The following is a 23,133-nucleotide window of genomic DNA, read 5'->3' as shown; positions in this document are numbered from 1 at the left end:
AGATTTCAAAGACTTCGCCCAAAAAACCCTATCATTGTAAGGCCATGCCTTGTACATCTACCCATCATTTTAACGTAATACTGGCTGGTATAGTCCCGCTACAAAATAATTTTCTGCGGCATTTGTTTATATTTAAATAGATTTGTGATACGAAGTAAAAAGATTTGTGTCATTTGAACCTTTGTAACGGCATGGCTATAACATTTGTTGAAGATTTCTGTGTTTAACTATAGCCGAAAGTGCATTAGAACTGACCATCAGTTGAAGCGCAACTGTCATGTTATACTAGTAACGTTATTCACTACGTTACGACGACTTGCGGACCATTCTAAATCTTACCATCTTACCACTCATACATCTATTTAATAGAATTGCGTTCATACTTACGGGGGTATTTATTTTCGGCCGGGGTTCCACTGAGATATCGGCGGCTGGCTGGCGACCATCCCGTCAGCATGACCGAGCACCGCGACGTGAGTGACCTAGATTATCTTACCGTGCGTCTTCTCGTTTTACCGCAACTTCGTGTCAATATCGACGATACACACATGAAATACGTTCATTTATTAAAGTTTAACTTTATTTTCACGCGTCAACATTATCATCCGACATTTTTATGTACGAATCGATGTAGTGCAATTCTCCTTGCCGGTTTTCGCTATATTCGTCGGTAGTCGTTGGATTTGTCGGGGAAAACCTCAAATAAGGTACTTTTTGTATTTTGAAAAGTTTTCAAAAGTGCGTACTTTATTCGGCGGTGTCACTACTAGAACCGAGGTGAAAATTATGTAAGAAAGGAAATCATTTATGTTTGATGTTACAAACACGAAATTCTGCCCCTTTTGTGCGGTAGATTGCGTTTTTCTGCCCTTCCTGTCCTCCCTCCCGCTGATCATGAAATTATCGAACAGTCCCCGACCGCAAGTCATGTGACCAGGTAGAACGTATACGCCGAGGCGGCGAGCTCGTCGCAGCGCATATTTTGTCAAAAAAATGGGTACTTTAAAAGCTCGTAAAGCACGGAAACGTGTCAGAAATTTAGGGGAAGCATATAGGAACATATTTGTGGTGGTGGATTTTGCCGGCGTTGCGCGAGGGCCGAAATTTTGCAAAGAGTAGTGGGCGTTCGCAGCGAACCCGGAAGTAAAGTGGGCGTTCGCCAAGAAGAGAAAAAACCCAGTAAATTTCGATTTATTTAAGTTCGGCTCGATGGATTCGCTTCAAACTTGGCATGGACACCCGGGAGCACACGCTGGACATGACCACACAAAAAATTTTAAGATTCGTGCGACAATTTTTGGGCTTTCGTGGGCGTTCGCTAAAAAGAGAAACCCGTGTGAGAGGCTTTCGTTTAATGTGATGTCATTGCCCGGGGACCCGTTGAGTAGAACGCTGGTGGAGAGGGGCCGTCTCACGAGGCGGTACACAGCATTTGATAGCATGTGGAATCAGAAGCCATGGTTTCCACTTTACTGTTGATTTTGAAAAATTGGCAATTGATCTTAATTTTTTAATACCCTGAGTATGCATGATGTTAGTGAGTGAATGAACATTTATTGTTTTATTGATTGAGTGGGGTGATGAGCAAATAAATAAGCATAAGATAAGGCAGGGTGGGTATTCTGTTGGAGGTTAACAGTATGGGAAAGGCTGCATATGTCACATATGATATGGCTCTGTAACAGTGTTTCTGGCTAGATCTCAAGTTAGAGTTGTCATGTATATATATTGTAAACCATCATCCTCAGACCTGAGTGCTCAGTAGCCATATGCATATTTTTTGAACCTTACAGTTACACATGTTGGTGCTACATGCATCAGGAGATTAAATGCATAAATCTTTCAATAGATGCCCTTTACTCTGATAAGGATGGACCAGTCCCAAATGTATACAAATGTATATAAAAATTGTTATAAAAATTGTTATAAAGGTTATGAAAATTTTCATCAGGTTTACGACTAGTCCAAGTCTTTTTTTCAGGGCTAAAAATAACCACATGCACATGCAGGTAAGTACAGGTAAATTTGAACTTGTGCAGGTATTTCTGATATCAACCTGCCCCAAACCTAGTGCACCATTGTATTTGGATTTGATATTACACAAAATAATTCAATCAACCGAAGTAATTCGAGCTCTGTTTTTTGTTTCCTGGCTCAAATCTCTGCAAGTCAGTCAGTTTTTTGTGTCTGAAAATTGTCTTTGACCATGAATAATTGATGGAACTATTGGAGACTTCATTTAAGCCTTTTGGACCCACTCACATTCCCCAGTGATCGGACCTTTCCAGTGTACCAAACAAGGGCAGACCATGGGGAACTTTGATGGCTGGACACCTGTTGCTCACGACAGTTCTTTTGCTTCAGTCCATTTAACTTGGATGATATCAACATGTCTAAAACAACTTCTGACCTTCAATCAAAGGCTTGTTATAACATCATTTTATCCTGTCACTGTCTATTTTGTAGTAATTATACCCTTCAGATCACTGACCTCTTGACCCCACAGGTAGCCTGTGTTTATACAATAGCTGATTAACTCTGCCAGGTGTCTGACATGTAGCCTGTGGCACTTCTTCTGTTTCCTTCTCGTAATGAGGGGGTTTCACAGACCCTGCCACACCCTCGCTTTCACATAACATCACGTCAGCAACGTCAGTCACATTCAGGCCTTTACTGAAGTCAATAGCATTCCATTTATTAGCTGGGTCTGTGTTGTGATGCTGTGTTGTTTTTTACCACTCCTTCTGATGAATGCCTCCATGGATAAATGACAGCTTTGTGAAGACTGTTTTGCCAACCTTTTGTCTCCCCTGAGTCTTACAGAATGTTACTGTATCCCCACTCACAAAGTAGGACCTGTTGTTGCAAACTGGCACATACAAGCCTAAATACAATAGCCTTAAGTCCTTAACCTTTTTTACAGTAACTTAAATGTTAGCTATTGTTATACTGCACATCACAACAGATTATCCAACAGTGATCCAAGATCCTCTGTCTAACAGCAGGTTTTAAAGGTTATTGAATAATAATTCATAATTAAGTTAGGATATTCTTTGATTTACCAGCCTGTGATTTAGTATCAAACTCCAACAAGCTTTTGTTAGACCCTTAAAAGTCAGTTAAAGTTCTTCCTAAATTTCATCAGTCCTTGACTGCAACCTACCCATGGAGTTTCCAATGACAGAGACTGTTCTTCACCCTTCCCAGGTTAATAATGATGTGGTGATGGCAGAGTTCAGCTACACGGTTTCTGGGAGCGGGAAGATTCGGGAGCTGGAGTCAGAGCTTCAGCAGGAGCTGGAGGACCTGAAGGCAGATATTGAGGAGAATGAACTTCTCTCAGGACAGCCCAACAGGAGCATCAGGTAAGAAAAATTTGTATTGGTTGTTTCTACTCTGCTGGACTGTAAAAACTCCATGTAGATCTGGTGATGTAGTTTCTCACAATCAAGACAAACACCTGTCCACTGTTTCCTCCACAGTTCTGTTCCGTGGCCAAAGAGTCATGAGCACTTCTGCAGGGAGCGACAGCTGGCCTTTGACAAGGCTCTACAGGTAAGGCTTGTCAGGTTTTACACAAAACTATTACTAACAAAACTATTAGTAGTATTACAATCCTAATAATGTTTGCATATCTCCAAAATTCTGCTTAAATTTTCCTAGGAAAACACCAATAGGGCATAATTAGCTGTAATGTCTAATAGAAGTCTTCAAGTATGGAACCAAGACAGTAATGTAATACCGTGTATCTCTTGTTGCTAGGTTACAGGGGCACGCCCACTCCTGGTGCAGGCAGAGGTGTTGCAGGAAGAAATGGAAGGATGTCTGAAGAAGGAGTACACAGCAGAGAGCCTTCCCCTGCTGCTGCACCAGGTAAATACAGTGTCATGTTTCCCTCCTTCCAGTATAAACATGTGCACATTTCCCATTGTTTCAGTTTTATCCAGACTGGATCCAGAAGCTGATTCAGTGTTACCATGTGCATCTTTCCTGTTGTTTCAGTTTTACCTGGACCGAATCCAGGAGCTGGTTCAGTGTAAACACATGCACATGCTGCGGTGGAAGAGGTTCTGTCGACACACCAATGTGATGGAGACCATGTACCCACACTATCACAGCAGGCTTGAGTACGTACATAAGGCTGTAGACTCTGGTGCAGATTTTTGACTTTATGAAAAAGCATTGTGCCTGGTGTGAGCTACAGTTAGGTGTTAGAGTTAAAGTCATAGTTAGATGTGACATGTGTGCCTGTATACCTTCTGTAGCCAGATCATGGGTGAGTACCGGGATGCGTTGGAGCGAGCCCAGCGGCTATCAGTGGTGAGAGAAGCCCTTCTTGCAGGTAATCCTGCTCAGCCCTGCAGCCAGCTGACACCCGAAGACCTGCAGATCTACCTGCGCTGGCTCACCTGTCATCTGCACTCCATCAGGAAGATCTGTGCTTATGTTAAGGTAAACTCACCCCTTCTCACTCCAATGTTCTCATAGAATATCATAAAAACAAAGCTAGAGGGAATTCAAGTTTTTGCCTGGGTACACATGTGTCACAGTGATGATAATGTATACATGTTTTACAAGATATAATGCTTGTTGTTCCTACCAGGTGCTGCAGTGGCTCCCAGCGACGTACAAGTCGTCCATTGCACCCCCTCCACTGGAGGCTGATGGTGATGAGGTGAGGTCTCCCATTGTTTACCCACCTCTGTACTCTGTTATCATATAGTGTTGTGAGCCTGCACCTGGATATTAACACCAGGAAATGTATAAAATTTTCAATTATTGTAACTGTTCAGTAAACATATGACTGCAGTGTGCTTAAGCCCTTTCCCCAAGGATTTAAGTCCCCATTCCAGGGAGATGCTCCCTCAACCCTGATAGGGCACTTTGAAAAATGGCAATATGAAGTTCCTGGATCAATAAAATATATGAAATGAAATAGTTAACATGACCTGTTCCCTCCCCAGGATGGTGACGCTATTGTGCTGAAACACCAGCGAGAAGACCCCACCCCAGGGATCCATGTCCCTTCCCCGGGGAGACGCTCCCCCCGCCCCCTGTCGGGCGTGTCGGTGACTTCAGCAGGACGTGTTGTTCCCCCTGCTATCCCTGCCAGCATGACCTCCATGCCAGGCTCATCCCTACTGCCAGAAATGGCTGCTGCAGGTGAGTGCACTTTAACAAAAAATGTTTCTCACTCAACTGGAATAGAAGTGTAATGGTAGTTACTCTGACTGATAGCAGAATAAGCTAAAGTTGTTTTGAGTCTCTGTCTTTCACTATATGGAATCATAATCTCCAAGCAGATCTTTTGGTGGGGGTAAGACAGTATCAAATTGGCCAGTCTGTAACTGTGGGGAAATGGATACAGACTGGCCAATTTGATACTGTCTTACCCCCACCAAAAGATCTGCTTGGAGATTAATGGCATCATAGAATGTTTACTTTTACATGTAGAATTTTCAATGTTCCTGACATATCATGTCAATGCTGCAGCAATGAAGAAACTTTGCTACAGAAATTTTTTATAATAAATTGTCTGGCTGTCCCCAGGTGGTGGGCTGGCATCTAACCAGACGACCCTTGGTCTGCCGCTGCACCTCATGGACTTTGAAGACCTCCGACCTCTGCTGGAGTTCCTGTTAACCTGCTACAACATCAGCATGGTGGGGGTTCTCTGTGTTCTATCAGTATTATATAGACTTAACAGTCACTCCCAATATGTACATTATCTCAATATAGATTCTACATATTACATATGAAAGTCCATCTGTAGTGATAGTCACTTTAGAAATAAACCTTTCATCCAGCAAAAAGACATTTTCCACTATGCTGCAGTTTCCGTCTTTGTATAGGCCTGTGGTGTAATTGTTTGTAATTCTCCACTGCTATTACAGGACATGAACCAGATTGTGACAAGTGCAGATGAAATGGAGCTGTTTTCTCATGTCAACCGCAAGTTTAAAACTCTCTTCAACAAACAGGAGCAGTACAAAACCTTCCCAACATACGACAGAGTTGAGGTAGGTGGGGTCAGTTAGTACTTTAATATTGCCTAAATTATACCACTTTGTAAAATACTAGCCTAAGAGGCAGCAGGCAATTCTTTGTAGTGCTACCATTTAGAACTCAGAACAGACATGGGCAGGAAATGTAGACACTTGCACTGGAAAGTTTGTAATATTTTTCTATATTTCCCTGCCTGTGGTGTAGGCTGGAGCAGATGCCTGGGGAGCTGACAAACCTTCCCACTCACTCCGTAAGGACTGTCCTTGGCGGCCGTTTGTCAGAATCAGGTATTGTACCCACTGGACTATGCTAGCAGTCTGACAGTTACTTAGTCTTTGGTTTCCCCATCAGACTATATATATTCTGTACATTGTAGAAACAGTATTATAAGTGTGGACACTATCAGATAAGTATAATATTATTATATTACTATGATAATACTGATTCCCCCATCAGACCACAGAAGGAGCCGTTCCAACAAAAGATGATGACAAAACTTCGTCAGGAGAATAACATTGATGAGGTCAGTAAAGACTACCAGGTTCTGTTTACATGTTTTGGGTCTGTTTTCCTGATTTTTCTTAGGAGCCTGTTTGTGATTCTGTCTGAAGTTTGACATGTTTATGTGTTTGTTTTCCCACAGCTACTCCGGGCACAGTGCAAGTTTCTGGAAGTTCCTGATGTAGAGGTGAGTTGTGCTGATCTGATAGGGTTAGTTGTGCAGCCTTGATGTTACATATGGGACTGAGTTTATGCTGAGTGGCTGTTTTCATTCGCTATTTTTTAGTGTAAATTTTCATGTTGTTTTGGCTGGTAACTAGTCCATGCCTGCTCATTAAGGCTTCTAAAATCACTCTGCATTAGTGACAAGAACAGCAAAGCACCTAATTAAGGATAATTCTGATTTACAGAAAGTGCTGGAGTCACTGCGAGAACATGCCATTGCTGTCCGGGACCCACCACCAATTATCGAGGTCTCCGTGACTTCTCATCGCAGCACGCAGGCTACCAACACACAAGTGCTGTGGCAGAAAATCTACACCAATCCTGAACTGGACAGGAAGTACGTTTGCTGCAGTGTGTACTAAAATATTATTAAAATACTATATATAGCATGCAGGATGTGTAGTAAGACAGTGTAGTAATCAAATCTTAAGCTGTGATACACTGTACATATTGTGACTTCTGAATCAGTAGCTATAGTCTGCGCACTGGCTAGTGCAGGTAGCCCAAATGAACCCCCAACAAGACAGTAAGAATTATAATAGTTTAGAAATGACCTGGTGTGAGCTGATACAGAACTGTGTTGGATCTGTTGTGTTCAATTATTGCCTTCCCTTGCAGGTCGAGTAAAGAAGACGAGTTGGACCTGGTAGACATTGATGAGAAGAACGTGGATAATGTGGACCTGACGAGCAAGGCGCGGACAGGCAGCGGGCGGAAACGCCAGGAGAGCTACGACTACGGGAACACGATGCAGATGCTGGGGTTGGACGAGGGGGACGACACGAGCCACGAGCCGAGCGTCATGCAGGGGGCGTACCTGTCGTTTCTGTACCTACGCCACCTGCGACTCAGGGACCTGAAGAGATCGGTTAGTCCCACCTTGTTTGATGTTGTGGCAGTGGTGTTGCATTATTAGCTGTTTTTCTTACACCTAGAAAATCAGGGACCTAAAGGGATTAGTCCATACACCTGTCCTTGCTGTACACCTGTCCTTGTTGTACACCTAACTGGAAAGGTGCCCTTAGGTTACAGTATTGCAATATGTACCATGTACACGTCAAACACAGTTCAAAGGATATGCATTTAATCTGTCTGCTAACAAAATCCTGCTGTCCCTGCCATGTTTCAGTGTTTGAGCATCCTGAACTACTTCTGTTCCGTGGAGAGAACCCTGACCATTAACGAGAGAGGCCTGTCCCTGGAGGCAGGGCACCTCAAGAGCAGGTCTGACATGCTTGTTCTTACGGTTGCCATATAGCTCTACAGTTTTATATGCTAACTAAAGTGAAAGGTAATCATAACTCTGACAATTAATGACAGAGGCCTTTATCATGATTTGATAGTAATTTTGCTGGACATTGTTGTTTTGACAGTCTATTTTTTTGTACCTTTGCAGTAACCAGAGTTCAGCAGGGATTGGATCTCATCACTATGTACATAACACACCTGCAGATTACAGGTAAGCATAACACACCTGCAGTTTATAGGTAAGCACAACACATGTCATTTTATGTATGGTCATGGCAGCTAGAACCTTCCTCTGCAGGTTAAACGAGATGGAGTTTATGGAGTTCTCAGACATCGAGAACCACGACGACTTCTACACGTACGAGGAGGGGCGGATCCACGTGCAGGACCAGCGGGGGTTCTACGTCATGTACGACCACGCCATTGACGCACTCAGGTAACCAGTTAGACAGGCTGTTGTCATCGTAACCAGTTGGATATACCATGTTTCCCATTAAATTGCAATCTGATCTGTGTCCCTTTCATGACCCAAGGTGTCCCTTTCCCCCACAGGGAACTTGAACATGACCTGCTGCTTGTTGCCAGCCACTTCATTGAGAAGGACAAGGAGAACCGAGAGCTGGAGACGAGAACGGGATCAGCGCTGAGGAGACAGCAGTCAGTGGGGGGAGTCAACCTGTCAGCGTACGGCCACGTCCCTGTGGACAGGTTTGCCGTGCTGCTGGACCTGTGGACCAATGAGGCCATGTACCTGGAGAGTAAACGGCAGGTAGGCCGGTGAACTTCTACCTGGAGACATAAAGCCATGTTTATTTGTTTATAGCCCAGCTGCTGAACTGCTAACCTTTAGGTACACCATCACATGTTTATTTATTTGCCTTTGTTTATTGTTTATCCCAGCTGCTGGACTGCTACCTGGAGGCGTACCATCACGTGTTTGATACGCAGGAGAAGCAGGAGCTGTCTGCTGTCATGACAACAGTGATGAACCAGCGGCCACGGATAGACTTCACACTTGACTACTTTGTGAAGACTTACCGTGCAGAGTGTGTCGTGTTGAGACTCCAGGCCCAGCTTGTCAAGTCTGTGCTGGACAAACAGGTGCAACTGTCTTCATCTTAAAATCCATTTTCTTAGATAAGTTTGAATTGCATCCTGGCAAAACTCAGGCAGTGTAACTGAGCCTGACCAGCAGAACACAAAGAAACACTGTCAATTCATCTTTCATAGTTATAAGGATTACACTATCATTATATAGAAAATGTCCTTGAAAATTTGTGGAATAAATATCTGTCGTAGAGAACTTTGAAGAGATCATAGCTACAACTGTTGTGTTGCATTGTGTTGTGTTGTGTAGACAGATGTGAGTATAGATGTATGAAAATAATGTGACTGTTTGAGTGGGTAATTTAAACGCTTCTGTGTGTTCTGCTGTTACAGATTGAGGAACAGCGTGACTACGTGGGGAAGCTGACAGAGGGAAGAGCGTTTGAGTTTGGGCTGCCTCCAAAAATCATCCCCAAACAGCCTGTGGCCATCAACTTCAGCAAGTAAGAACCAAACCACATGTATCTGTATTATGGAAGCAGTATGAAACTGCCTTAGCCTCTCACTCACATTGTGGCAGTTGGTTGTGTTCTATCATGCCTTACATACATGTACATACTGTAGCTATTGCCAATTGTTGTTTAGCTGTTTTGGTGATGACAAGATTCTAGAATGAAGAAGCTGCGTGATTAAAATCCTCTCCCTTTACCATCACAGACCAGCCCTGAAACATGTCTACATGCTGGAGTTCCACCCGTCGCTAGGTGTGGCTAGCCGGATACCACAGGCAATCAACCATGCCTTCTGGGTGAGTCCATTGATCCTGAGGGGTGCAGATCACCTGTTTTATCATACTCTCATTCTCGTGCATATCATGCATCTCCATGTGTGACTGACTTTGTGATTGACTTTGCAGGAGCTGATATACATGAACAAGGCGAGTGTGAAGACGTCTACCCAGATGATCTCCCTGGAGCACCAGATCCTTGAGGCAGCCCTTAAGGAGTGGGAGAAGATGGAGCCCCTTGGTGCAGCATACTCCCCTCAGCTGCAAGCAGACGTAAGTACTTTCACTTTTACAGCTGCTGCAGGCAGACCCAATACTTTCACTTTTGCAGCAGCTGCAGGTAGATGTAAGTCACTTGTTGTTTTTAGATGTTCTATGACATTTTTGTAGAGGTTTTGTCCTGTTGTTTTTCAGATGTTCTCAGACAATTTTGTGGAGATTTTGTCTCTGCTTTTTTCCAGATGTTTTCAGACATTTTTGTGGACAACCCTGCTTTCCTGTGTGAGATTGGGAACGAGCTAGTCAGCCAGGAGGAGAGTGCTGGGGGGCAGAGGCGCACGGCTAAGGAGCGACGCACAACCATGCTCAATGTCTGGTCTAAACTGTTGGAGGTGAGGGGCAGGTTCAGTCTGATTTCTGCTGCAACAGCAGTGTCAGTTGTGTGGAGTGGTGATTGCTCAGTCATGGTTTTATCAGATTTTGTTGACTTGTTTGCAGGGTGACAGGTATTACCCACAGTGGAATATATCCTTGTTTGTTTATTTGTTTCAGGTGGTGACAGTTCGGCATCGCCTACTAGAGGCAGCCTGGGAGTCCAGCATCCTCTCCACGGTACAGTAAAATACCTCAATGAACCGTCATAATTCTGTTTAGCTAAATAGCTGTGATTAAGGGCTTTTGAATAGTTAATTTGTCACAGTTTCTGTGAAGGGTTGCAGTTGTACAGTTCCAAAAGGGAAGTCACTACCAAATGGAAGACATGGTGGAGATGCATTATCACAATGTAGAATTGCACATATGCTTGTGCCCGTAAGTCAATAGTTGTGCCAGCAGAGTTCTGGTTAGGCCAGGTGAAACCAGAATGCTGAAGGAATCATGTGTTTCTTTCCTACCCCAGCTGTATAAGCAGTCAGCGTTTGAGATGGGGTTTGATGAGTACCACACTTACCTGCGCATGGTTCAGTTTGAGTTTGCCTCCCGGAAAGAAAACATCGACACTGGTCCCATCTTCATCACCGCAGTCATGGAGGATGAGTCAATCGTTGACAGGTCTGTCTGAAGATTTGTTTTCCACTGCTCACAATGCATTTGTTGCTCATAATCTGCTTCCCATGCACACTGATAGCAGATTGATTTGTCTGTCTGTTTGTGTGTGTTTCTATGGTTCCCCACATACTCAATGCACACTGTTGTCACTGATGTCCACAAGCTCAAGTTTGTCTGTGGGACTGGAGAGGGGAATTCAGCATGGGTAAGGGAGTGAAGTCTGTCATTGATCTGTGATTTGTTTTTTTTCCCTGTTTAGGTACCTCCCCGGCTCCCTGCCACTTGCGATACATGAGTTGGATGAGAAACACCTCGGCATGTTCTCCTTCAGGACTAAAGAAGCCATTGTCAAGGTCAGTACAGTACTGCTCTAATCAAGATCAGGTCTTCTTTTGTCAGTTTCACTGTTTGTTCGTCTATATTGTATGGCATCTTGTGGATGTACTGTTCAATGAAGGATGTTTGATTTATGATGATTGACACCTTCTTCCTGTCCTGTTCAGCTGATGACAGGGACAGCCCTGGATAACCTGCAGGTTGTGCTGCTGTGCCAGGTTGTCCACAAGAACGCCCTTCTGTGTGCCGTGCAGCAAGCTAATGTCTGCTGGCAGCAGAAGGACTTCAGTAAGGGAGATGCAGAGAGCAGGAGGTGGGTCTGGTTTTAGACATGTCATAAATAACAGGAGGGATTAAGTTGATAATCAAAATGACCCCTTAGATGAAGACATGCAGAATGACCTGTAGAACAAAGATATGGACGTCCTAAACATTGTTCATGTCCTTACAGCTTAATAGACAGGATGACCTCTATTATAGCCTGGATAACACCTAAGACATATTCTTACCCTTGCAGCAGCAAGTCTATAATACAGAATGACTTCATAGATAGCCCTAATGACCCCTATCAGAGAGAGACTAACCCCTAAGAGGTTGTTCTTGCTGTTGCAGTGGCACCAAGTCTCCCACAGAAACGTTAAGTCTGCACAGCTCCCTGACAGCGACCACTGCTGTTTCTGCGGGAGGGGGGCTTGGTGTAGGCAGCTCCGCTTCCGCATTCGCTGCCAAGCTGCGCTCCAAGATGGACAAGGAGAAGCGTTCTCCAGAGGCCTTCATCTCCCTGCAGCTAGAAAAGGTGAGAAGTCTTACTGTAACCGTTACAGTACCTTTCTCTTGTTTAGAAAAATACTGTGTCTTCATATGTTCTGTTGGTTCTATGTCAACCTCTTCGGCTGGATGAAAACTAGAGCTTCAACTTGTTTATCCGACAGTATTTGCAATGATTCTTAGCATTACTGACAGGCAAATATAGATCAATATGTTGGCTGATGTATTACCCCACCCTTGTAGGCTCCGTGTCGAGACCTGATGCTTAATGAGTTCCTACAGAAGAAGACTGCCATGTCCACCATACTGAAAAACCCTGAGGAGGTGGCAAAACTGAAAAGGTAATGCCCATCAGGCAACACAGTAAACACAAACTTGACTCTGCCAGATGAAATGATAGCATCTGCAGCATGGGCCTGTTTTCTGACAGGAAAATAAATCACTTTGTTCTTTTAAGTGAGCTCAGCTCAAAGATTCATGCATATTGTAACTTTGTTATTGTCCTCCACAGATCCTTACTGACAACATTTTGCCAGAGGTTCCACCAGCGTGTGCTGCAGTACTCCCTCCGCAGTCAGATCATCGCCTACATTAACAGTCTGGTGGCTCTGCTGGAGGAGTTTCCTGATATCAAGTACGGTTAACTATTGGCACATGTCAAGTTGTTTTGTTGTTACCAATCATTGTTTATCATCACATCACATCATCTGCTTTAATCATTGTTTTAGATGTAGGCTGATGTTCAGATATTTATTATTTTGAACCAGAAGAATGACTTTATGCCATGTTCCTGTCTTCTTCAGGGAGAACTACTTCCTGATTGGCACAGCAAACGAAAGGAAAACAGACCAAGACGATGTGCAGGGTCTGATACCGGATGCCAGGTCAGCAAGGTTTCCTGGGTTTATGGTGGTAGACATGCTTGTATAACTTGTTCAGTGTGAAGTTTTGTGTACCTCAAGGCTTAGTCCTTGGGCCACTGCTGTTTGTACCTGCTGTTTGCACTGCACATACTAAGTGATACATGTGTGTACTGTAGGGTGATGAAGAAACGCCCAAGACGGATCTTAACAGCTGACGGAGCATCCCTGGTCAACTTGTGGTTCATTCCACATCACTCTGAGGTCCTTGTCATGTTCAAGTCTTCAGATGAGGAAACCTGCACAAAGGTATGATATGTAAACACAGCACAACTGCAGGAAACCTTACAGTAATACATTTTGTACTACCATTAGCCCAAGCAAAATGCAGGCCACTCTTTAGCCATACCTTAAGCAAATCTAACTCACCCTCCAGACATGTGGGGAAGAGTGTTACATGTAGCTGTTCTGTTCCCATTGTGTTGTCTCATGCATGTCTTGTGTTGCACTCTCATCTCTTCATTTCCCATAAGGTCTGTGCTGAGGACTGTGAGTTTTCTTTCCCCCCAGGCCCTGCGTCTGACCCTGAGAATAGTGTCCATGCTGCATGACATATGCCACTACCTCTGTGCTCACTCCAAACTGGGCAGTAACACCACCATGGCAGGATCGGAACCCAGAGGCTTCGTCACTGCAGAGTGGGGAGGTGTGGAGGGCATCGGTAAGGAAACTTTGAGAGATCAATGCTTAGGGCTTGGTAGGGAACAAAACAGATATTGCTTAGGGGTTGGCATAGGGCTGCTGGTTATCACAATGACAAGAATGGGCTGTTGACGACTAAAATGGGTACAGGGATGTTAAGAATGGGGCTACAGATGACTAGAATGGGGCTATGGATGAATAGGATGGGCTACAGATTGACAAAATGGGAAAGCAGATGATTAAAATGGGGCTGTAGATGAATTGAGTGCAGCTGCTGAGGACTAGAATGGGCCTGCAAGTTACATGTACTAGAATGGGGTTGTTGATGAATACATGTGGATGGGAAGAAACAGGCTGCTGATCAATAGAATGGTGGACTCACTTCTGAGTGTTATAAAATTATGCGTCTCCAGGTGCCGACCTGCGGGAAATCCAGAAGCAGCTGGAGCACCTGCCTGACCCACAGGACCCGCATCAGGTGGCAGATTTCCTGCAGCTGCGCAGAGACGTCATGTTCCTGGAGTTTGATGCAGCGATACGACACTGCATCCGGCACACTTTCCTGACAACAGGCAACACGGATGCTTACAGGGTAACATTTGTTTAGTATTCAGTACATGTTTCAGTGTCATGCACTGGAGTTACAAGCAGAACTTGTGACATGGAAGCTATGACTGGATCGGTTCATGGACATTGCAACTATTATTGACTGTGGAAATGCTAGTAGCTTGTTGGGAACTGTTGGTGACCTAGATATATGTACTTATTACCCATAAGTTATTTTGTCTACCAACAGGCAGTAACAGACAACATGCAGTTTGGACTGGGGAAACTGAGCAGTGAGCTACAGCCCAGTCTGTACAACATGTCCCTGCCCCTGCCACAGCCACTACAGGCTACTGATGCTCAGGCTCTGGAACTGTTTCCATGGAGAACATTCCAACACAGGTATAGTTCTCACACCTAGTACACAGGTACACACCTAGCTATGTACTGTAAACCTGTCTAATATACTAAGTAACAACCTCTTTTACTAGGATTGAGAAGTTATACATTCCAGTAACTGTATCCAGTGATGAAACCATGATGTTTTATGTTGTGCCCCCCTGCAGATTTGGACCATTCCCAGGACTGTTCCCCCAGTGGCACCAGATTGAGCACAACATGCAGCTGTGTCTGGCAGGACTCACCGATGTTGACAGGTAAGATAACAATCATGCCAAGTTTCTTCCTTAATCACTCCCTTCATCATGTCAGATTATCTTTACTGTCTTAGGCATTAAATCGATGCTACATGATATCAGATCCATATTGTCTAACTGTACAATATTATGCAGTGTTCCTCAAAGTTATTGTAGCTCAAATGGTTGTGTTGATGTGTAGGGCTGGAGCTAATGGAGAGATCCTGGGTGTGTTGAAGCTGATGTGGGTGTGTTGATGTGTAGGGCTGGAGCTAATGGAGAAATCCTGGGTGTGTTGTAGCTGACGTGGTTGTGTTGATGTGTAGGGCTGGAGCTAATGGAGAGATCCTGGGTGTGTCATTGCTGATGGAGGACATCCTAGTGAGTGGGTCTCCTGGCGCCATCTCCATGGAGCGTGTGGAAGACTCGGATGATGAGGGCGACCAGTCTGCGAGGAAGGCTGCAGAGAAGGGGAACAAGTCACGACCCATGAGCAGCATCAGTGGCTACGCTCCCTCTGTCAAGAGTGGGAAGAGTGAGGCTCCTGGTGAGGTTATACATGCAGTTGCAGTGCTTGGCTTACACAATCCTGTAATTATTTTAGAACATGTATAAAGTTTGTGGCACATGTGCAGCAGAAACTATGTTAGTCTGCAACTTAAATGGAAAGGTCTGCAATAACAGTGATAGTTTTAAATACCTTTTCATATCTACATCTTGCCTACACTTGTGTTGTATTTCATGTATCTGACTTTTCAATACTCACATTGTATTCCAGAGAAGAAGCCCCTGTCTCGGCGGGAACACCCCCTGGAGGCCCACCAGCTGCTTAAGGACTTCCTGTTGCTATGGAAACGCCTGGAGGCCTTCAAGCAGGAGTGGGGGGAGCGGAAACTGGCAGTGAGCAGCCTGGAGAACCCCCGGGACTACAGACTCTTCTGGTAGGGTCAGGGGTTTAGAGACCAAAGTTTGCAGCCTAGAGCTTGATACATGTTTAAATGTGTGATTCATGAATACCTTCTCCACAGTATAGTTAATGACCACTCATACTTTGTACCTAGTCCCTGATCAGCCTGTTTGACTGTCATGAAGTTATGAAGGTGCTGAATAAGATCTTTCTGTCCCCAGTAAAATGTACAAAGCTGAGATTCACTACCCGGTGCTGAGGAGTCTGGCCAGGAGACTGGGGCAGGTCAGTACAGATAGCTTTGAGCCAGGGTTTTCTGAGTTTGTTGGCCTTGTAATATCAGACATGATTCCAACAACCTTGATAGAAAAAATCACTACAGTTGGAAAACATGTCACGTCAATGTTTGACTTATTCCCATGACATACAAAAAATTGGACTTTGTCAAGTAAGGTCTTCAGCAAGTTCTAGATTTTATCTCTAGTGTGTTTGAGGATCTGTGAGAATCTGTGCTAATGTGTGTCCCCAGGGTGATGACTATGACGGGATGGTGTCCGACGATGAACCACTGGTGATGCCAAAGGGAGCATCGGAGTTCGAGACCAGAGTGCAGCAGGTACAAACAGTTAATATTGATTTAATATCATGGGTGGTGGTGACTATATTTGTGTCTGCATTTGTGCATTTCCCTTTTTGGTGGCACCTCAGGAGAAGTCTGCCATATCTGATTACCTTGCTTGTTTTCCCTTCAGTTGTTGAAACTGCTGGACAACTTGGAGTGTCACATGATCTACGAGGTGCGTAAGAAGATCTCCAAGGAACACGGGCTGGTACTGAATGAGCGGGGAAGGGAGGAGACAGCCCTGCCAACAGACCTGTGGAAACGACCGGTAGGTTATGGATCAGACACATAGCACAATAGCACAATATAAATCATGTCCAGACCACATACTGGTTCTACATGAGCACAGACAGGAGAAAGCACTGCCCATTGATCTGAAACAACCAGAAGGTTAGAGATAAGTCATGCACATGTGCAAGTACACTATCATATCATAGATTTTTTTTTTTTTTCTTGCAGGCCATGAAGGAGAGTTTCACCATTGCCAAGCCCCACCTGGTGGAAGACTTCTCCCAAGCCTTGATGTCCTCATGTCAGGAAAACGGAACCTCCATCACCTTCTCCAAGGTCAGGGTCAAGGATTTCCTTTGTTGTGCATTCTGCAGAGTGATTGTATGACGTCCTCTAGCAATGAACACTGTTAAACATGGACTTCCTCCATCTGCAGCAGTGTTGCTGCTGGTGTGTATGATACAGTAGGTAGGAACCCAGCTTCAGAACCAGTGTTGGATTCCCAGCACTTGTCACCCAAAGGACTTGCATGCTACTGGAAATAATTGCCAATTCTGTAATACGATCCCATGATCCCATACTAAAACAGACCTGTGATCTGTTTTACAGGAGCATCTTCAGACTTGTCTGTCCCAGCTGGCCTCGGCTGTGATGGGCCGGGAGAGAACCACCTACGAGAGCTACACCATGTTTTATGAGAACCTGCTGAGGCAGTACCATCAGCTGATGTACCAGAAGGAACAGGTAGGTGGCACTACTGTACAGTACCAGCAGCTGATGTAGCGGCACTACTGTGCAGATGGGATGTAACCTCTTGTACTTGAAGTCCTGTAGTTCTGCTAAGGTTGTCATGATGAGACCTCAGGTACAAAATGTATCACAATGACCATGCATCTATCTACAAAATGGCAGCTTTTGTGGACCTTACTCAAAACAAACAATTTTCTTTTATTTTCTTTTTTACCACCCAGGAGCTGAAGCACTGTAGTTCAGGTGCAGGAGAGCCCCCTGGCGACTCCCTGGTGGAAGTGCAGTGTCAGCTGGCTGACAGATATGGGGAGCTGATCCTGGGTAAGGCTGTGGTCCGATAGATACTGTCTGTCTAAGATGTCACCTAAAAGTTAGAACAAGAAGTATGAAGAATGTTATAATGGATGAACTTTGATGAAACTGATGACACGGTGGCATGTTCATAACAGACTTCTGCCCTTCCAGAGATCACTGCGCTGCGTGCCAAGGTCGCGGAGATGCGTGAGATGACCTTCACACAGGAGCGGGACATCCGTGAGCAGGTCAAGTGCGAGTACGATGAGCTGGTCGAGGACCTCTTCTCCTCGCAGTTCGAACTCATGAAGAAGTTTGATGACTTCAGGTGAGCATATGTCTGCTCCTTAAGACGTTTAAATACTTAAAGTAGCAGGATGTCTTCTCCATATCATGTAGGTCCATATTTGATTAGCCCTATTGTCAGGAGAGCCCTGCAGTATGTTGTGTACTGGAATGGAGCTTGAACTGTTGTTCACTGAGAAATCCTAACCCCCAAACTCTCCCCCCTCCCCTCCAGACTGAACCTACATGACATCCTGTGTGAGAAGGTGGCAGAGACCAGGGTGGAGGCTGATGATGCCATCTCCAAACTCAAGCAGAGAGAAGGAGGCGTGCCAGGTAAATATCTTACATACTAACTCAAACTGGATAGTGTAAAGCACTGCATATTAGTACACTTAGTATTACTGCACTAAAACTCAAACTTGAAATCCAAGAAACAACAAATTGAATTGATGTGGTCTTGTTGCCCCTGCTGTTGCAGAGGACGAGATCCGAGCCCGGAACATGCGCCGTGCGGCAGAGCTTCGGGCGCTTCAACACGAGAACAGCCAGCTGAGCCGCGTCCTGTCCAAGAGCAAGGCCATGGTCATGTGGAAAAGCACCAAGATTAAGGGAGACTTCCACAAGTCTGTAAGTACAGGGCTAGGGTCAGGGGCTAGGGTCAGTATTGATTCTAGTATGGATAGGTCAGGGATTAGGGTTGGTATTGGTTATGAGTAGGATCATTTGTCAGGGTCAGTACCTGTTAGGGAATACAGGCAGATCTAGACTCAGTCAAACATTTCTTATAATTTCTTTCTTATAATTTACTTTTAAAAGAATGTGCTTTACTTCATGATCATAGTAAGGAGATAATGCCTTTTTTTAGATCTCTGAGCTGCAGAAGGAGGTGTCCAAGAACAAGAAGGAATGTCTGCAGATTAAGATGAACGCTGAAGAGGAGGTCATCTTACTTCGACAGCAACAGCTCGCACTCCGCAAGGTACCTATCTCACTTCTCATAACAAACAAACAAACACACAAACAGGGTATCATCTGACTTTGGCAGCAGCAGTTCATACTTGGTGTACGGCATGTACATCTGACTGTCAAGTCGAAATTGGTTATGTGATAGTCAAATTGTAACTGAGATTTTAGCAATTACATGTACATGAATGTTATGGTCAGTGCCCAAGAACTGCAAAATGACTTAATTCGTAAGACTGCATTGTACATGTACAAACTTGTCATAACCTCCCTGTTATGTGACCTTTCCTGTTGTGTGACCTTGTCTTTGCTGTATTATGACCTTGTCTTGAACTTACCTATTGTGTGTCCTTGTCTTTGGTGTTCTGTGACCTTGTCTTGATCTTTACATGTTATGTGTCCTTGTCTTGACCTTTTGTGTTGTTTTATGACCTTGTGACCATTGTTGTATGACCTTGTCTTGACCTTGCCTGCTGTCCTGCTGTGTAACTGTTTGTGTCCTTGGGAACTTTAGGCTTGGAATTTCAAGGTGTCTGCTGTGAAGGCAAGTTGTGCTGGACCCTGTCCTGGTTTCCTGTAGACTAGACAGATGTTTTTGCACTAGACTCTGTCCCAGTCTCCTGTTGACTAGCCATATGTTGCTGGGCCAAGCTCTGTCCTGGTTTTGGGTAGACTAGTCAGATGTAGACTAGCACCTGGTCTGAAATGTGTAGCTTATAATAGGACCTAGAAGGAAGATGCTGGTAGGATGTACACTCGTCTGGCACAATGTAAGTGAATTTTGTCAATAGGTCCATAGAAATAATAGTCATAGGGTGTGCTGGGTAGGCCAAAGCTAGAATGCCAGTGGGGTTTGCTAGTTATAACCTGGCAAGGCTGGTAGCAGATGATTAGAACCAAGACTGTTGACAGATGTGCTAGTTAGACACAAGACTGGTTTCAGATGTGCTAGTTAGAAATTTGTCACAACACAAATTTCATTTGGAAAATTCCCTCAAGCTTCAAATTGTGACCCTGCAGCATCAGCTGAAGTATAAGGTTCTTACTGTTTTAAAATTTAAGTTCAGTCCCATGCAGAGAAGATGCTGACAATATGTTGTTGCTGATTTTTTATATTCCAGGCCCTCCAACAGTCGGAGCAGGAATATCTCGCCATCAAGAAGAAGGTGGAGCAGGAGGTACGGCATGTTTGTTTAGAGTCATGTTTCCCTTGCCGATGCAGTGAGTCCTGTCTGTTAAGTAGAACAGCATTTAAAAATTGAATGTCAGGACAATATTATATTATGACAATTTCAAATGCTGTTCGTTGTCTGTTTACAGGAGAAGGAGAAAAAGGAGCGTGAGCACATGGAGCTTCAGCGGGCCCGCAGCAAAAAACAGCTGGAGTCAGCAAAAACTTCCAACATTGAGAAACTGGTGGGTGTAGCAAGCTTTCAGCAATCCCACTTTTGTCTGGTACAACTTTTCTGCTCAGTACAGAATAATCCAGGTCATAGGGATACAAAGATTACAACAAGTTGTTCTTATGCAGTTACACAGCCACAAGCTGTAGTTTTGCAGCTGCATTGCTACGTTGTTGTTGTGCACCTGCACACCTGTAGGCTCTGTTGTGCACCTGTAGGCTGTTGTGCACCTGCACAGCTGTAATTTGTTGCTGTTTTGCAGCTGGATGAGCTGGAGGATAAGGACCAGCGGCTGCGGCACCTGACAGAGGAGCAGGAGAAAACCAGCAAGCTGAGCCGGCTGAGCATGGAGCGAGCAGAGAAAACTGTCAGCCAGATCAAGTCACAGCTCGACCACGAGAGGAACCTGAAACTAGACGCCTTCCAGCGTGTAGATGAGCTGCAGGCACAGGTCTACGACTTTGAGAGCGGGGTGGTGCCGCGGCCGTACACAGCCAACACCACCGTCTGTAAGTTTGCTTGTCCTTACTTCATCATGAGAAAATGTCATTGGGAGCACACTTCATGTCATTGATGAGGGCCCCAAAATTAAGATGGCTTAAGTTTTCCCTTTCCCTGAAAACAAACAAGCATGAAAGGAGAGTCTCTTCTTTTCATAGAATTATCAAAAAGTAACCACATTTTCTAAAACTGTCATTGCAAAACAAGACTGAAATGGTTTTAGAAGAGGTGTATTCAGTTGTCCCATGAACAAGACCTTGAATATGTAAAAGGCATGTTAATGAATGTAAATGTCATACACATGATATGTGAATGTCATGTTGTGGGTCTGAGCCTGTTTATTCTCCCCCAGCTCGGCAGACGTCCACCCGGACCCCCCAGCCCAGGGTACGCTCAGGGAAGAGCAGGTCCAGCGGCTTTAGTGACATTTCCCTGTGGCCCACATCCAGCGGCCCGCTGTGGCCGCCTGCAGCCGGCCCGGGGCCCATCCGATCCCTCACCCCTGGACCTCCTGCCAAGCCCAACGGGGTGGCCAAACTGCAACGGCCCAAAACTGTGAGTAGGCCTAGTCTCCTTTCATGTATATAGTAATGTAATTGATTGCATTTGTATGAATGCCAACAGATAGCATGGTTGGTCTCAGCTGCCCTAAAATTACAAATAACACAACATCATACTGACATCACACTCATTCACACTTCTCACTCATGGACACCATGTACATGTACAAAGAGACACGTAATTAGTTTGTCATCTATGACAACCGTCTAGTTTAAAACCCAGAACTAAGTGAAAAATGAGGTAAAAACTTCTCCATTTCCCAGGTAACTGGACGTTTGAAGAGCCGCATTGCTGAGAGCCTGATAGCAGAGTTGGAGAGAAGTACCGAGGACACCTTGGTACAACTTCAGCAGCTGCAGCATCAGAAGTAACACCTCAGTGCAACTATAGCCTCTTCAGTATCAGAAAAGTACAGAGGGCATCTTTGTGTAACTCCGTTATCAGAAGTAGAGGCTCAACATATGTTTAAGAATACTCCTGGTCATTTTAAACAAGGCTGACAATCTGGACTATATGATAAGGTCCTTACCACTAACTTAAAGAAAGGACATTGATTAATAAATTGTAAAATGGGCACAACAGTTTCGAATTTCATATGGCATGTGCTCCTGTGCACTCAGTAACAAATGCAGTTGGAATGCAGGGCTTGACTTTGGAAAATGACATTCTCTATTTAAAGCAAGACAGAAGGCATTTATCATTAGCATTATTTTGTGCTATAATTGTAATTTGCAGAATAAGGTTAATCTATAGTTCAAACTGTGACCACTCTAGAAAATAGTCACAGTAGACAGGTAGGCACAAGACAAGATTCTTATTGCCAGGATCAGTGGGAAAATAATATAAGGGGTAAAGGCACCACCAAGAAGTGGCCACAATGGCCAAGTGGTCCTCATGCAGATTTGGTCACTTAGGTACAGATTGTACATGAGACCAGTATATCTTGATGTTCTATGAACAATTTTGTGTCTTCCTGTGTGTCTCTTTCTAGTCTCCCCTTTTCACTTTTTGTTAAACTTTTGGACCAAAGTGTTGTTTTTTGTGGGCTTCCATTTTTCAATTTGTCTTCCGCTTGTTGCTATTATTGTGCAAGTTTTTGTGTAAAAATTGAATGTCTACCTATAATGTTGCACTATGAGTTTATTACTGTATGTAAGAGTCTGTAAATGTTTGTTGTGTCCAGACAAAGCTTTATTCTTAGTAAAAAAAATCTTCCACAATGATACAATTAGTCAAGAATTTTAGCTAGGATGTGTAATCAAAGACCTGAAATACAGCAACATCTTCTTATTGTACATAGGAAAACTGATGTCAATATTTGTTAACATGTGCAAAAAATACGCTTTTTACAATCATTGTTGAAATAAAATTATATATGATTTACAATACAGAGACTTTTGGAATTTAGTCACATGATTTGCTCAATTTTGATAATTGCCAGTTTTGGCAATTTACGATAATTTATACAACATAGTAAACTGTTAACCCTCTGTTAATTTCTTTATGGCACTTCACACTTGGCAATTTCATATGGTATTTGGACGCAAAGGCTTAACAATCCCTGTTTTACATCTCGTCACTGTAAAAGTAACAAATTCTACAAAAATCCATTGTACGTTATATCTTCAATGAGATCATGCGTAAATACCAAGGTCCTTGATAAATACCTTTCCAAGAGGTTATGTG

At 44.1% G+C, this 23,133-nt stretch overlaps 1 protein-coding gene across 1 annotated transcript in view; it reads left to right on the top strand.

Moving 5' to 3' along the window:
* LOC109477364 overlaps window positions 1-22,763 on the top strand; it is a 24,081-nt gene extending 1,318 nt beyond the window's left edge. The window contains exons 2-54 of the mRNA XM_019778580.1: window positions 3,208-3,365; window positions 3,483-3,555; window positions 3,763-3,873; window positions 4,003-4,127; window positions 4,266-4,452; window positions 4,604-4,675; window positions 4,965-5,163; window positions 5,551-5,663; window positions 5,895-6,020; window positions 6,211-6,293; window positions 6,463-6,529; window positions 6,650-6,694; window positions 6,918-7,069; window positions 7,351-7,600; window positions 7,862-7,956; window positions 8,129-8,191; window positions 8,279-8,416; window positions 8,533-8,749; window positions 8,881-9,081; window positions 9,421-9,530; window positions 9,745-9,835; window positions 9,944-10,087; window positions 10,276-10,425; window positions 10,586-10,645; window positions 10,932-11,083; window positions 11,340-11,433; window positions 11,584-11,729; window positions 12,029-12,212; window positions 12,428-12,525; window positions 12,696-12,818; window positions 12,988-13,068; window positions 13,224-13,353; window positions 13,615-13,765; window positions 14,160-14,338; window positions 14,543-14,694; window positions 14,859-14,948; window positions 15,254-15,474; window positions 15,706-15,868; window positions 16,056-16,119; window positions 16,364-16,450; window positions 16,587-16,724; window positions 16,916-17,023; window positions 17,297-17,431; window positions 17,659-17,758; window positions 17,903-18,059; window positions 18,252-18,352; window positions 18,498-18,646; window positions 18,885-18,998; window positions 20,104-20,160; window positions 20,303-20,398; window positions 20,648-20,894; window positions 21,239-21,441; window positions 21,711-22,763. Coding sequence (XP_019634139.1) covers window positions 3,226-3,365; window positions 3,483-3,555; window positions 3,763-3,873; window positions 4,003-4,127; window positions 4,266-4,452; window positions 4,604-4,675; window positions 4,965-5,163; window positions 5,551-5,663; window positions 5,895-6,020; window positions 6,211-6,293; window positions 6,463-6,529; window positions 6,650-6,694; window positions 6,918-7,069; window positions 7,351-7,600; window positions 7,862-7,956; window positions 8,129-8,191; window positions 8,279-8,416; window positions 8,533-8,749; window positions 8,881-9,081; window positions 9,421-9,530; window positions 9,745-9,835; window positions 9,944-10,087; window positions 10,276-10,425; window positions 10,586-10,645; window positions 10,932-11,083; window positions 11,340-11,433; window positions 11,584-11,729; window positions 12,029-12,212; window positions 12,428-12,525; window positions 12,696-12,818; window positions 12,988-13,068; window positions 13,224-13,353; window positions 13,615-13,765; window positions 14,160-14,338; window positions 14,543-14,694; window positions 14,859-14,948; window positions 15,254-15,474; window positions 15,706-15,868; window positions 16,056-16,119; window positions 16,364-16,450; window positions 16,587-16,724; window positions 16,916-17,023; window positions 17,297-17,431; window positions 17,659-17,758; window positions 17,903-18,059; window positions 18,252-18,352; window positions 18,498-18,646; window positions 18,885-18,998; window positions 20,104-20,160; window positions 20,303-20,398; window positions 20,648-20,894; window positions 21,239-21,441; window positions 21,711-21,818 — 6,840 coding nt within the window. The 5' untranslated portion in view covers window positions 3,208-3,225 and the 3' untranslated portion in view covers window positions 21,819-22,763. The remainder of the gene's footprint in view (window positions 1-3,207; window positions 3,366-3,482; window positions 3,556-3,762; window positions 3,874-4,002; window positions 4,128-4,265; window positions 4,453-4,603; window positions 4,676-4,964; window positions 5,164-5,550; window positions 5,664-5,894; window positions 6,021-6,210; window positions 6,294-6,462; window positions 6,530-6,649; window positions 6,695-6,917; window positions 7,070-7,350; window positions 7,601-7,861; window positions 7,957-8,128; window positions 8,192-8,278; window positions 8,417-8,532; window positions 8,750-8,880; window positions 9,082-9,420; window positions 9,531-9,744; window positions 9,836-9,943; window positions 10,088-10,275; window positions 10,426-10,585; window positions 10,646-10,931; window positions 11,084-11,339; window positions 11,434-11,583; window positions 11,730-12,028; window positions 12,213-12,427; window positions 12,526-12,695; window positions 12,819-12,987; window positions 13,069-13,223; window positions 13,354-13,614; window positions 13,766-14,159; window positions 14,339-14,542; window positions 14,695-14,858; window positions 14,949-15,253; window positions 15,475-15,705; window positions 15,869-16,055; window positions 16,120-16,363; window positions 16,451-16,586; window positions 16,725-16,915; window positions 17,024-17,296; window positions 17,432-17,658; window positions 17,759-17,902; window positions 18,060-18,251; window positions 18,353-18,497; window positions 18,647-18,884; window positions 18,999-20,103; window positions 20,161-20,302; window positions 20,399-20,647; window positions 20,895-21,238; window positions 21,442-21,710) is intronic.
* Window positions 22,764-23,133: the final 370 nt, after the last annotated feature.

Source organism: Branchiostoma belcheri, unplaced genomic scaffold (assembly GCF_001625305.1).
Source record: "Branchiostoma belcheri isolate BF01 breed outbred unplaced genomic scaffold, Haploidv18h27 scaffold4, whole genome shotgun sequence".
NCBI classification, from domain to species: Eukaryota; Metazoa; Chordata; class Leptocardii; order Amphioxiformes; family Branchiostomatidae; genus Branchiostoma; species Branchiostoma belcheri.
This window is presented reverse-complemented; position numbering and strand designations above follow the sequence as displayed.